At 42.1% G+C, this 13,295-nt stretch overlaps 2 protein-coding genes across 17 annotated transcripts in view; one reads left to right on the top strand and one right to left on the bottom strand.

Annotated features, from left to right (window-relative positions):
- Positions 1-4,260, bottom strand: part of FGD6 (FYVE, RhoGEF and PH domain containing 6) — a 110,313-nt gene extending 106,053 nt beyond the window's left edge. For 6 of the 8 annotated variants that reach the window (XR_014252175.1, XR_014252176.1, XM_082418786.1 and 3 more), the window contains exons 1-2: positions 4,001-4,130; positions 3,751-3,882 (exon numbers count right to left, since the gene is read on the bottom strand). Coding sequence is in view for 6 of the 8 variants with exons in the window: in XM_082418786.1 (XP_082274912.1) it covers positions 3,751-3,882; positions 4,001-4,016 (148 nt within the window). In the remaining 2 variants the exon portion in view is untranslated. Of the gene's footprint in view, positions 1-3,750; positions 3,883-4,000 lie in introns of all 8 variants that reach the window. The other 2 variants (XM_082418790.1, XM_082418789.1) reach the window with 2 other exon arrangements.
- Positions 4,261-4,532: 272 nt separating this feature from the next.
- Positions 4,533-13,295, top strand: part of VEZT (vezatin, adherens junctions transmembrane protein) — a 73,205-nt gene continuing 64,442 nt past the window's right edge. For all 9 annotated transcript variants that reach the window (XM_082418801.1, XM_082418797.1, XM_082418800.1 and 6 more), the window contains exon 1: positions 4,533-4,673. In XM_082418801.1, the coding sequence (XP_082274927.1) occupies positions 4,575-4,673 (99 nt within the window). In that variant the 5' untranslated portion in view covers positions 4,533-4,574. The remainder of the gene's footprint in view (positions 4,674-13,295) is intronic.

Here is a 13,295-nt window from a genome sequence, read left to right as displayed (position 1 = left end):
TGACCTATAAAGTCTTAAGAGAAAGTATGAATGCCCTAGGCCTCTTACCTCCCATCTTACTCAAGATAAGGAAAACAGACAGACCATCACATTGATTTCATTTCTGTAAGCATTCTGAAAACATCCTACCTCTGGGCATTTTGAAAGAATTAAAAAAAAAAAAAAAGAAATCAGTTCTGTAACATGGAAAGAGTTCTGGAGATTGGCTGCACAGCAGTATGAACGTACTTAACGCTACTGAACTGTACACTTAAAAATAGTATAGATGGTAAATTTATGTTAGGTGTATTTTACCACAACTAAAAAAAACAAACAAAAAAAAACCCCTGTCTCATTAATCTTTTACTTTCTGAATCTTAGAGCCTTTTCAGAAGCTTCAGGGTCATTTACCCAACCAATTTTTGCTATTTTAGTTCAATCATTTTTCATAAATCTCTGTTCTTAGTGTCCTAGAAATTCAATTAACTATATGAATTATGGTCGATTACCAACAGATATAGCGCAGCATTATGTACCTAACTGCCTCAACACATACTCACTGAATTAAATAAAGAGGCCAATAACATAACTGGGTGTGCCTCTGTGGAGAACTGGTTGCCTCAGTTTCCTTACTTGCAAATGAGGGAGCTCAACAGATCTCTAAAGCCTAAATGATTCTGAGATGATAACTTCAGGAGATATCTGCTTCAGGAGAACCCTTAGATTCTCTAGCCGCTTTGCCCTGTGTGATTTTTCTTCGGTGTACCTCCCTCTGTCTTCACCACTAGAAGGCAAGCTCCAGGAGGGCAGGTACTTTGTCTCTTTGCTGTATCCCCAATGATAAACATAGGGCCTGGGAACAGTCAGAGCTGCCACATAGGCATAGTCTTTACTATGTCTCAATAACAAGATATTTCTTTAAAAAGAAATCAATATCCACTTAAATGTAGAATATTTTGAAAAGTTAGCAGGAATCAACTTCAATAGGATTACTGAATAAGTTCTTTTTTTTAATTTATTTAATTAATTTATTTATTTATGGCTGCGTTGGGTCTTTGTTGCTGCGCACAGGTTTTCTCTAGTTGCAGCGAGTGGAGGTTACTCTTCTTAGTGGTGCGCGGGCTTCTCATTGCGGTGACTTCTCTTGTTGTGGAGCACGGGCTCTAGGCGCGCGGGCTTCAGTAGTTGTGGTTGATGCGGGCTCAGTAGTTGTGGCTTGTGGGCTCTAGAGCGCAGGCTCAGTAGTTGTGGCACACGGGCTGAGTTGCTCCACAGCATGTGGGATCTTCCCAGACCAGGGCTTGAACCAGCATCCCCTGCATTGGCAGGTGGATTCTTAACCACTGCGCCACCAGGGAAGTCCCTAAGTTCTTAATTATTAGTAGGAACAAGTGTTCAACTAAGTCACTAGAATAGCAATATTTGAAGTCCTTCATTATTATTATTTTTTTAATTTTAAAATTATTTATTTATTTTTTAGTAGCTCTATTTTGAAAGAAACACAGCTCAAAAAATAACGAGCCTTTATATTACGGTCTGCTCCAATGTCAAACTCTTGAAATAAGTGCACGACGTTTGGAAATGGATCCAGCACCTTTGGATCTTAATACTGTATCAACAGTCAGACCCAAAGCTTTTTAGAGCATAGCAGCAAATCTTTTATTTACACAGCTGTTTGGCTCCAGGGAAAATAAGGTAAGAAAGTAAAGCACTAGGTACCATTTTACTAACAATTACAAACACACTCATCGTCTGTTACACACAGATGGCGGCGGTCCACGTGCAACACTTTCTTAGCTATTGGACCAGCCAAAAAGCAGAGCACAGCACATATACACCGAGACCTGTACATGTTCAAAAATATATGAAATATATTTCTATAATCATCTCTCCTTTTTTCATATACTGATTAGAATAATTCTAAAATCTCTATTGTGGGCCTACTCTTTCATAGACACAGAAAAACAAAGCAAGCTCTTCTTCAGGATACATATAACTTAGATGTTCTACATTTTTCTTATTGCCTTAAATTAAGCCAACCATCCCAAATACCACAGATTAGATTCAGTGTAAACAAACATCCCCTCCCCCAACTGCAAATAACATTCCTAAAGTTTTAATGAATTCTGAATACTGTTCCAAAGAGCATCATAAACAGCTTGTAAGAATGATGAACACATAATTTTATAAGAATAGGATGCAAATAAAACCCCAGTTCTTTTCCATAGTCTCCATTTAGACATGAGAAAAAATAATAAATCTTAACAGATGGGCGAATAAAAAAGTAGTTAATGCTTCTCAGCAAGCCATGCTAAAAACCAACTAACTCAGCTAAACACAGGAAGTGTCCCTCTTTTAAAACACCACAAAAATGTCTGTGGACTTCTTTAATTATAAAGTTGATAAAATATAAAAATAGTTTGCATTATTCGAGGGTCATTCAAATGAAAGAATAATAAAATTCCAGACTGAGACCTAGATCCGGTTTACATATTTAAATGTAGAATTAAATGCTTCTGTATAGGTTCATTATAAACTGTTAGGAGTGGAACTGAAAACTGATACATATAAGGTATGAATTTTAAATGTGTTTGACACTGGAGGGGAGAGTTAAAATTGGCTGGAAGGATTTTAAAATCTCCAACCACTTTAAATTGAAATTAAATTAGACTTGTTCCTTAATAAAACTTAAAGTGAGGCACAGAAATTTAGGATGAAAATAATTCACCTCAAGTAAGTAGAAAGCCTCCCTTTGGTAAGGAAAAGAGAGTTTATAAATAACATAATTCCCAGTACACGATGACATATCTCCTGTACACACATACAGCATCAAAAAGGAAAGATCCACATCTTCCTCAGGAATACTACTATGGGAACACTTCACCCCTTGCTTTCTTATTCCTATTGGCTAAACTTCTTGCCTCGTTAGTTGTAATCTGATTACACCTAGCCGTACAACCTCCAATATATCTAGGCTTAGAAAGAATACAAACCAGAATATGTAGAGTGCTGTTTGACAGTTGCAAGATGCAGGAATTTAAAATAAATGCCAAGAAAAGCTAAGAAAATTTAATCTGATACTTACATGCTGGTTCTAGAAGTAACTGTGGTGAAGCTTTACACTATTTTACTATAAAATGTCTAATGAAAGTTTATTTATTACAACGTGGGCAAAAATGTTCCTTAATACTGAATACATTATTAAGTTCTGGCTTAAAAATTAACCTATGTTCTTATAAGTGAATTTAACACCACTTTAGTAATTATTTTGGAAAATAGGAACTGTTCCTTCAGAATGTTTAGAAATACAACGTCCAGAATTCTTCAACGTCTACACAAAGGTAATACAACAGGCTTTGCCTTTTGGATAAAGGGAAAGGACGACAGGAGGCAGACAGAAAATAAGGCTTTGTCTACACTAACCAGGTAGAAATAGGGGAAAAAATCCATAAAAAATTGGATGAAAATGAACCAAAACCTTGGCATCGGCAATTCTACTCCTCTGCTCCTCAGGTAACCGGGGGAAAACCACCAAAACAGGAGTAAAAATGTCTAAACCTCTTTACTTAATAAGGGTCAGGGTTTCCAGTCGACATCAGGGGTTAAAGCCACTCAGCCTAGTCGCCGAGTTCAACACTCCGGGAACACTGCCCTTTCCTAGAATAACTGATTTCTTAACATGGGAATCTAAACTATTTTCATACGCAAAGGCAAAGTCGCTCAAATTTTAAGAGAGAAGAGTAAACGCCCTCTTTACATTTCCCGTTTCACCTGGCGCTAAGAGACCCCAACACGGTCTTCTTTTAAAAGGAGGTCCCAAGAGACACACGATTTCCAAAGAGCCCCTCTTGGCATGAAGGGACGAAAAAATCCGGCAGCAGACACCGTCTCCTCCGCACAGTCCTGAGGAAAGGTAGAGAGAATATCGCTAACCCATCCCGGAGGACAAAGTTTCTCCGAGGCCAAGACCTGCAGCGCTCGCTACAAACTTTCCAGCGGCAGCGCGAGCGCCGTCACTTACCGGCGGCAGAAGTCATGATTCCCCCGTGTAGCTCGCTTCCCCGCTCGCCCCCCTCAATCCCCGCTCCCCTTACAGTCCATTGTTTCAAGAGTTTGGGCAGAAGAGAAAAGCCCCAGCGGAGCCCACATTCCGTCCCGCGGCCCCGAGACGCAACCCCAGCGCCGCACAAAGGACGCGGCCGGCTCCGGGGACCCGGCGGCGCTCCCGGGCGCGAGCCGCCGGCGACGGGCGGGCGGGCACGAGCGCCGCCCAGCCGAGCTCCCGGCAGACGGCCACGCGCGCACACGAGCAGTGCTCACCGCGGCTTCGCCGGCTCGCGCCCTTCTCCAGCTCCAAAAAAAAAAAAATCAGAGCTCCAGGCGCCCCCTGCTAGTCGCGGCCGTAAAAGGCGGACAAAAGCCCCAGCCTCCTCCAATCAGAGGGCCCGAGTTTCAGCCCGTTCCCGCCCCTCCCGCCCACACGTTCAAGCTCAGCACCAATGAGCGGGCCTGGAAAAGGGGCGTGAGCTGCGAGGCATGCTGGGAATTGTAGTTTTCTGGACTCACGGGACCTGCAGAAGCAGACGCTTGGGTGCATGCAGCCGGTTCTCCCGCCTTCATTTCCCATCGTGCTGAGGCGGGTGGCATGGCGGAGAAGGATGACACCGGATTTTGACGAAGAGGTGGTTTTTGAGGTAAGGGGAAAATGGCGGTGCGTGTGAGTTGCCTTTGTTTGAGAAGGACGAGTGAGAAGGCGAGGAGGCCGGGCGAGAGGCCGATCCCGGGGAGAGGAATCGGGTGACGCTCCTGCCGGCCTCGGTCACCGAATCTCGGCAATTTCCGGGCCTAATGTTGGACGCAGCCTGACAGGTGTAGCCTGAGGCACTCTCGCCGCGCCTGGCCTCTGCCTCGGGCCCTCCCAGAATTCCCAGCCAGGCCGGTGGACTAGAGCCCTGCTTGTTCCTACTCACCCGTACGATTTAGCCTCCCCCTTTTTCGTCCTCGATTTGTTCGGGTCAGTATCCAGAAATGCCCCAGGTCACAGTTTGCGGTCGAGGCGTGGCCCTCGAAATGGAGGCAGCAGGTGCTAGTTTTTGTTTTTGTTTTTGTTTTTTTATACCGTGGTTTAAGATCTGTGTGTGGGACCTACTGTGGGTGATTTGGGCCGCGGTATCTCAGCATCTAATTCTTTTGTCCTTCGCTCTTGCGCTAGGTGTAGCTAGTTCTTCTGATTCGAGGCTCGGGTGTGAGTGCTTTTGTGTGGGACTATTTTAAGACGTTCTCTGCCATCTTGAATGAAAACAAAAACAAAAACAACAGTCTAGTGTTTTTGTTGCCATTTGTCTATCCGACACAGGTGAAAAGTCACACCCCTGTATAAGGCATGTATGTATACTTTACTAAAATCCATTCATCCGACAAGATTTTAAGAAATTTAAGAAAAGAAACGGCTCATTCCATACCATCAGAGAGCTACGCAATAAATAGTACAGAATGGTAAATGTTGAAATATATACAAACTGTCATTGGAGGATTGATTTGGAAACCGCCGTCTGTTCCTGTGGCCTCGGAGACACTACACCCAGTAAATGGATATTGGAGGTGGATCTTGAACTGTGAATATGTTTAGAGAGATGGAAGGGAGAAAATGCATTATAAGGAAAGAGAACAGAGTATGCCAAGGTTGGGAGGTGTGAAAGTACCTGGTGTAGATTTTTCAGGGACTTGAGTGTGGAGTGTCGCTATATAAAGTGGTTTGATGGGGCTGGAATGTAAAAGTAGTGGAAGATAGGGCTCTTTTACCAAAAGGAAGTGCCTGGATTTGAGGAGGTCAGTAGGGAAGGCAAGCACCTGAGTTCTGGAAAAGAGAGAAGAAATAATTGAATAATGGCTTGGACGGATACTTCTAAGGTAAAATCGAGGAAACAGTTACAAGATTGAATGTGGGAGATGAAGAAGAGACAAAAATCTATGTTGCTTAGATTGCTAGAGAGAGGGAACTGGGTGGATACTTTTTTACCCTATTCTTAGATATCTGAGTATAATAGTAATACATGCTCAAAGAACATTTCATTGTAGAAAACAAGCCACAAAATTAAAATCACTCATTTTCCTACCACCCACAGTTGGCCATTAACATTATAGTATGTGTTCTTACAGACTTTTTTTCTACTCAAATGTATGTTTGATATTTTTTAAACACAAAAAATATACCACATAGAGTTTTATATGTATTTTTCAGTGAGTCTTTTCCTATTCATTACTCTTTGAAAACAATAACATAATATCCAATCATGTATGTGTATCATAATATAACTATTTTCCCATTCTTGGATAATTATATTGTTTCAAAATACAACTGTAATCAGCACTGACATAAGTCCATCTTTTACTGCATCTCTGATTTTTCCTTAGAGTAATTTCTAGAAGGAAATCTAGTGGGTCAAAGGATATGAACATTTTTTAAGACTTATGCAGAAAGGTTGTACCTATTCAAGTTTCCATTAGGAGTATTTTCACCAAATCCTCAGCAACAACCTTATTAGTTTCCTTTAATCTTTGTTAATTTTATAGGAAAAATAGCATTCTGTTGTTCTAATTTACATTTTGTGCATTTACTGAAAACATTTTTATTTCTTTCTTGAGCATTTTTTTGTATTTTTTGCTCATTTTACTCTTGGATGTTAGCTTCTTATGACTTGCATACGTTTTTCTTTTCTTTTTTTTTTTTGATGTGAACCCGGTGTAAAGTCTTTATTGAACTTGTTGCAATATTGCTTCTGTTTTATGTTTTGGTTTTCTGGCTGTGAGGCATGTGGGATCTTAGCTCCCTGACCAGGGATCAAACCTGCACCCCCTGCATTGGAAGGTGAAGTCTCAACCACTGGACTGCCAGGGAAGTCCCTTGCATACGTTTTTTTTGTTTTTTTTTTTTTTTTTTTTTTTTTTCCTTGCATACGTTTTTCATATGTTACTTAACCTTACCATACTTGTAGAAATTTTTTTTAGTTTGTAGTTTAATTTATTTGCTTTTTGTCACATCCGTTAATTTTTATCGCAGCATGATGTTCATAAGAAAAGTGCACAAATCATAAATGTGCAGATTGATGAATTTTCACATGTTGAATACATCCATGTAACCAGTACCCATGTTAAGAAACTGGACGTCAACCAGCACACCAGAAACTCCCTCTTACTCCCTTTCAGTCACTCTCCCCACCCCAAAGATAACCACAATTCAGTTTTGTAATAACTAACTTAGATTCCTTTGGTCTATTTTTATAGTTTACACACTGGGCAATTCCATTTGTATATGCTCTTTTTGTTCTGACTTTTTGCTCTCTGGTTTTGTTTGTTAGATTCATCCATATGGTCATGTGAGCATTTTTTATTTCTCTGTAGTATTCCATGTGAATGCATGACCATGTTTAAATCCACTCTACTATTAATGGTCTTTGGGTGATTTCCAGTTTGAGACTATTATGAATAGTGCTAGTGTGAACCTTTTAGTATATATGTCTTATTGAACATATTTCTGTTGAGTATATACTTAGACGTGGAATTGCTAAGTCATAGGAAATATATACATTCACCTGTGTAGATATTGCCAACATTATTCCAAAGTGGTTGTACCAATTTATATTCCTACCAGCAGTACAGGAGAGGTCCAGTTGCTCTACAGCCTCACCAACACTTGCTAATTTCAGTTTCTCTTTTTACCATTCTGGTAGGTGTACGGGTATCTCCTCTTGGCTTTAATTTGCATTTCCCTGATAAGGAAAGAGGGAGTCTTTTTATATGTTTAAGGACCACTTGTGTATCCACTTTAGTGAAGCCAATTCAAGTTTGTTGCATATTTTCCTTTTGGATTATCTCTTCTTGTTACTGATTTGAAGGAGTTCTTTACACATACTGGATATAAGTCCTTTGTTGGATCTGTGTACCTCAAATATCTCAGGAGGTGTGTGGCACTCTCTTAATAGTGTCTTTCAATGAACAGAAGCTCTTAACTTTATCATAATCCAAGTAAACCTTTTTCTTTTATGGTTAGTGCCTTTAAAGAAATATTTGCCTGCTCTAAGGTGACAAAGATTATTTTCTCTAAAAGCTTTATTTTACCTTTTGCTTCTAGATCTGCTATCCATCTGGAACTGATTTTTGTATGGTATCAAGTAAAGGTCAATATGTTTTTTTCCCACATGGATGTCTAGTTAACCTGGCATTTTCTTTTTTTTTTTTTTTTTTTAAGAAAGAACTTCCATCTTCAGGAAACAACTTTATTTATTTATTTATAAATTTATTTATTTATTCATTTATTTTTGGCTGTGTTGGGTCTTCGTTGCTGCGTGCCAGCTTTCTGTAGTTGCGGCGAGTGAGGGCTACTCTTCGTTGTGGTGCGCGGGCTTCTCATTGTGGTGGCTTCTCTTGTTGTGGAGCACGGGCTCTGGGCGCACGGGCTTCAGTAGCTGTGGCACGTGGGCTCAGTAGTTGTGGCTCGCAGGCTGTAGAGCGCAGGCTCAGTAGTTGTGGTGCATGGGCTTAGTTGCTCCAAGGCATGTGGGATCTTCCCAGACCAGGGCTTGAACCCGTGTCCCCTGCATTGGCAGACAGATTCTTAACCGCTGTGCCACCAGGGAAGTCCTAACCTGGCATTTTCTGAACAGACCATCCTTTCCTCACTGAACTACAATGTTGCCTTTGTCATAAATCAGGATACCTTGTATGTGTGGCCTTGTTTTTGGGTATTCTCTTTTCCATTGGTTAATTTGATCATTCTTGTGCCTATACCACATTATTTTAATTACTGTAACTTTATAATACATATTAGTGTCTGATAGAATAAAACCAGCCAGCTTTATTTTCCTTCAAGATTGCTTTGGCTGTTTTTAGCCCTTTGTATTTCTGAATGAATTTTAGAATCAGCCTGTCATTTTCACTTTAGAAAAAGGAAACTACCAAGATTTGATTGGAATTGCTTTGAATCTATGGATTAATTTGGAGAGACCTGACATCTATACAGTATTGAATCTTCCAATAGCATTTTTATTGCTTGCCTCATAAATGAGTCAAGCAGCTTCCCATTACTTTCTGTGCTCTAGGACTGATTTTACAAACTGGGAATACAGGGGAGGAAGAACAATTTTCCCTCTACCCTTCGAGTTCTTGGCTGAGACCCCTGTCATAAAAGATAGATTAACAAGAGAAAAACAAAAGTTTATTAACATTGTTAGGAAACAAAATTCAACTGGCGTAAATTTAAAAGATCTTACTGGCTTTCTTCAACGATTCATGAATTAGGCAGCATCCCATCCAGCAGACGGAAAGGATCTTCTTCCCAGGATCTGTAAAAAATGAAAGACTTTTGTAGGCAGAAGGGAGTGGGACAAGGAAGTTAGGCTAGCAAAGAGTGGATTGGTCAATCCCAATCTCCCAATTCATCCCACCACCACCACCCACCCCTGCCACTTTCCCCCCTTGGTGTCCATACATTTGTTCTCTGCATCTGCGTCTCTGTTTCTGCTTTGCAAACCAGTTCATCTGTACCATTTTTCTAGGTTCCACATATTTGCGTTAATATACGATATTTTTCTCTTTCTGACTTACTTCACTCTGTATGGCAGTCTCTAGATTCATCCACGTCTCTACAAATGACCCAATTTCGTTCCTTTTTATGGCTGGGATTGGCATATATACACTAATATGTGTAAAATAGATAACTAATAAGAACCTGCTGTATAAAAAAATAAATTTAAAAAAAGGAGTGGATTGGTTGTGTCGAGGTCATGTTCTTTTAGGGGATGGCACGGGTCTGTCAGGCAGATTACCTCACTAGTGTTGATTGGGTAGTTCCTGACTGACTGGCTTAAGATTCTGTTTCTGTTACCTGAACGCAAGTTCCTGTGACTGACGGCACAGTAAGGCCAAACAAACCGAAAAGTCGAAGTTTGGAGCAGAGAAAGGTTTGTTGCAGGGCCATGCAAGGAGAACAGGTGGCTTGTGCCCAAAAAAACCCCCTAACTCCTTGAAGGGTTTCAGCAAAGCATTTTTTTTTATTTTTTATTTTTTTATTTATTTTTGGCTGTGTTGGGTCTTCGTTTCTGCGCGAGGGCTTTCTCTAGTTGTGGCGAGCGGGGTCCACTCCTCATCGCGGTGCGCGGGCCTCTCACTATCGCGGCCTCTCTTGTTGCGGAGCACAAGCTCCAGACGCGCAGGCTCAGTAGTTGTGGCTCACGGGCCCAGTTGCTCCGCGGCATGTGGGATCTTCCCAGACCAGGGCTCGAACCCGTGTCCCCTGCATTGGCAGGAAGATTCTCAACCACTGCGCCACCAGGGAAGCCCCAGCAAAGCATTTTTAAAGGTCAGGTGAGGGGAGGGGCATCCCAGGGTATGTGCTGGCATCTCAGTTCATGCACAATTCTCTAATTGGTTGATCTTGAGGTAACAGGGCAGTTAACATTATCAATCCTTAGGTACCAGTAGGTCTGGGGGCTACAGGCTCATGATCATCAAGTAGCTAATTTCTTCCATTTGGTGGCGGTTTTAGCATCTGAAAAGCTCTGGAAATATGCATGAAACACTGTTATCTTGGTACTTCTAAGGGGAGCTACAGCAGAAGATATGGGGGAGGGGCTCTGTCCTGGGAAGGCTCCACAGGTCCTGTTCAGTTACATTTCTTGGAGAGGCCAAAAGTGTAATTAAGTCTTGATTTGGTAAGGTGGATCTTAGTATAAGTGGCTCCATATGGGGCCTGTTGTCCAGTTTTTAACAACATGTATACTGCATATATATACGGGAGATACTGTTTAAAAAAAAACAAAACAGAGCTAGACAGTAGTTAAAGCAGTTAAAACATATTTCATTCAGGACGTGCAATAGTGGGAAAGAGACCTCAGTATAGAACTGGGTTCTATTGCAAATACAGTATGGATAAATGGGAATTCAATTACTAAGAGGAAACACGGGGTCAAGAGGGGTTTTGGCCGAACCAATATAACAGGATTCTTGCTGAAGACAGGCTAGGGTAGTCAGACATTACCTCTGTTACCTCAGACACCAAGGTTTGCAGCAGAGAGAGTTTATTCACAAAGCAGCCAAGGGAGGAGAACAAGTCTCAAATCCACCCTCCCAAAGGTGGGATATTTATGGGGTAAAGGAGCAGGGTGGTCTTAGGTGCAAGGAAAGGTGATTGGAGGTAGGGGAAAAGTGAAGTAGTCGGTGTTCTGTGCAGACATATCTTGGTTACATGCTTCTTCCAGGGATGCATGTTAAAAAATGGAGGTGCTTAGCACGATTTGGGGGTGGAGGTTTTGGCCCTCTGACAACAAAAGAGCATTCATCCAACACCTGTGCAGGCCCAGTGTTAGGGCCCGTGGTCCCAACCAGTCTTAGCTCGAACTGAACAAGAGCTGACTCTAAGTTCCGAAAAAACAACTTAAGTCTCTGTCCCCATTACTATAGCAACCCATACATCAGAGGTGTTATCTGTGGGGTGGTTAAGGAGTCTTGTGGTGTATTACCTAGGCTATGTGAAGCTTGGAGGGTATGCAATTAAGGAGAGGGGAAAAAACTAAAGCAAGCTGATCAGTGACGGCAGTTCATAAGCAGAGAGGTTTTAACAAGCTGTTCCCTTATCTGTTGTTCTGTAAGACTAGCTCAAGAATCTCTATTAGTCACCAGCTTCTGTTAACCCTATAGGGCATGATTACACCTAGGGGAATGGTAGAAGATGAGGAACCCAATATTGAGGGTGATCAGGTGTGGCAGATGGGAGACTCTTGTTAAACTGACATACCAGGGTTCTTGTTAAAATTAGATTTTGCAAGGAAGTGCACAGGTCGGCCTAGGAGAAGTTTTGGGAGCCTGACTAAAGTTTGATTAAGGAAAGAATCTTTGTCAATACCCAGGGGAAAATTAGAATTCAGGCTCAGATACCATCTATATGGGGGGGAGGGGGTGTAGACCTCTTAGGGAAGAGTAAATGTTTACTTAGGAAAGATAAATGGACCCTTAGAAGAGCAGATGGGAGATAGGACAAAATTTGTCTGGGTGTAGCCTCCTCTCCTGTGATGAGTCAGTCTTCCCTAGTTGATGAAACTCCCAGGGAGGGGATTTATGATAATTGAGTTCCTTTTGGAAGATCTGTCTTTAGGCAGAATAAGGGGGGGAGTTCAGAGAAAGTTTTCTCCTTCATTTGCTGTTTTTTCAAGTGCCTACAGCCCAAAATAATCAATATGCCCAATGACATAATTTTGGGGTGGCATATTCTGCTACCTTTCAGGAATGATCTATTCCTTGAAGGCATAGCTAAAATTGGCCCTTAAACTGTCTAGGCCAGCAGTCCCCAACCTCTTTGGCACCAGGGACCGGTTTCGTGGAAGACAGTTTTTCCACAGACCGGGCGGCAGGGGAGGGTGGGGGGAGTGGGGGTGGGGTGAGGAATTAAGGGGGGGGATGGTGCGGGTGGTAATGCTAGTGATGGGGAGCGGCAGATGAAGCCTCTCTCACTCGCCTGCTGTGCGGCCCGGCTCCTAACAGGCCACGGACCGGTACTGGCGGGGGTTGGGGACCCCTGGTCTAGGCCTTTGCTGGGGGTGTGGGGAATGGATGATGTCTATTGGTTCCTTTTCTTTTATGGTTATTGCTTAGTTCCATTTTTCTATTTTGGGGGATATTTTGATAGTCTTTTTTTTTTTTTTTTAATTTATTTTATTTATGGCTGTGTTGGGTCTTCTTTTCTGTGCGAGGGCTTTCTCCAGTTGTGGCAAGCGGGGGGCCACTCTTCATCGCGGTGCGCGGGCCTCTCGCCATCGCGGCCTCTCTTGTTGCGGAGCACAGGCTCCAGACGCGCAGGCTCAGCAATTGTGGCTCACGGGCCCAACCGCTCCGCGGCATGTGGGATCTTCCCAGACCAGGGCTCGAACCCGTGTCCCCTGCATTGGCAGGCGGATTCTCAACCACTGCGCCACCAGGGAAGCCCCTGATAGTCTTTTTTTATTCTGAAAGGGAGTGTAATACAGTTGTCAAAGGAACAGACTCTGGAGTTGGACAGCATAGGAAATCCTAGCTCCAGTACATAATAGTTAATGTGATTTTGAGCAGTTTACTTAACTTCTCTATGTGTCAGTTTTCTCAATATTAAGTAGAAATGACAGTATCAATCTCATAGAGCAGTTGTGAGTATTAAATGACTTAATGTAAGTGACCTGATTAGGTCTTATTACTTATGTTATTCATGCCCTCTCTTTTTATGTTGCATAGATTTGCTGCAGTATTGACTTACCAGATATATTTTTCAAAGAATCAGTTATTGGTTTTGT

The sequence above is a fragment of the Balaenoptera physalus genome, assembly GCF_965194825.1.
Source record: "Balaenoptera physalus genome assembly, chromosome: 13".
Classification (NCBI taxonomy): domain Eukaryota; kingdom Metazoa; phylum Chordata; class Mammalia; order Artiodactyla; family Balaenopteridae; genus Balaenoptera; species Balaenoptera physalus.
Note: the sequence above shows the minus strand (reverse complement) of the source record. Positions and strands in the feature narration are given on the sequence as shown.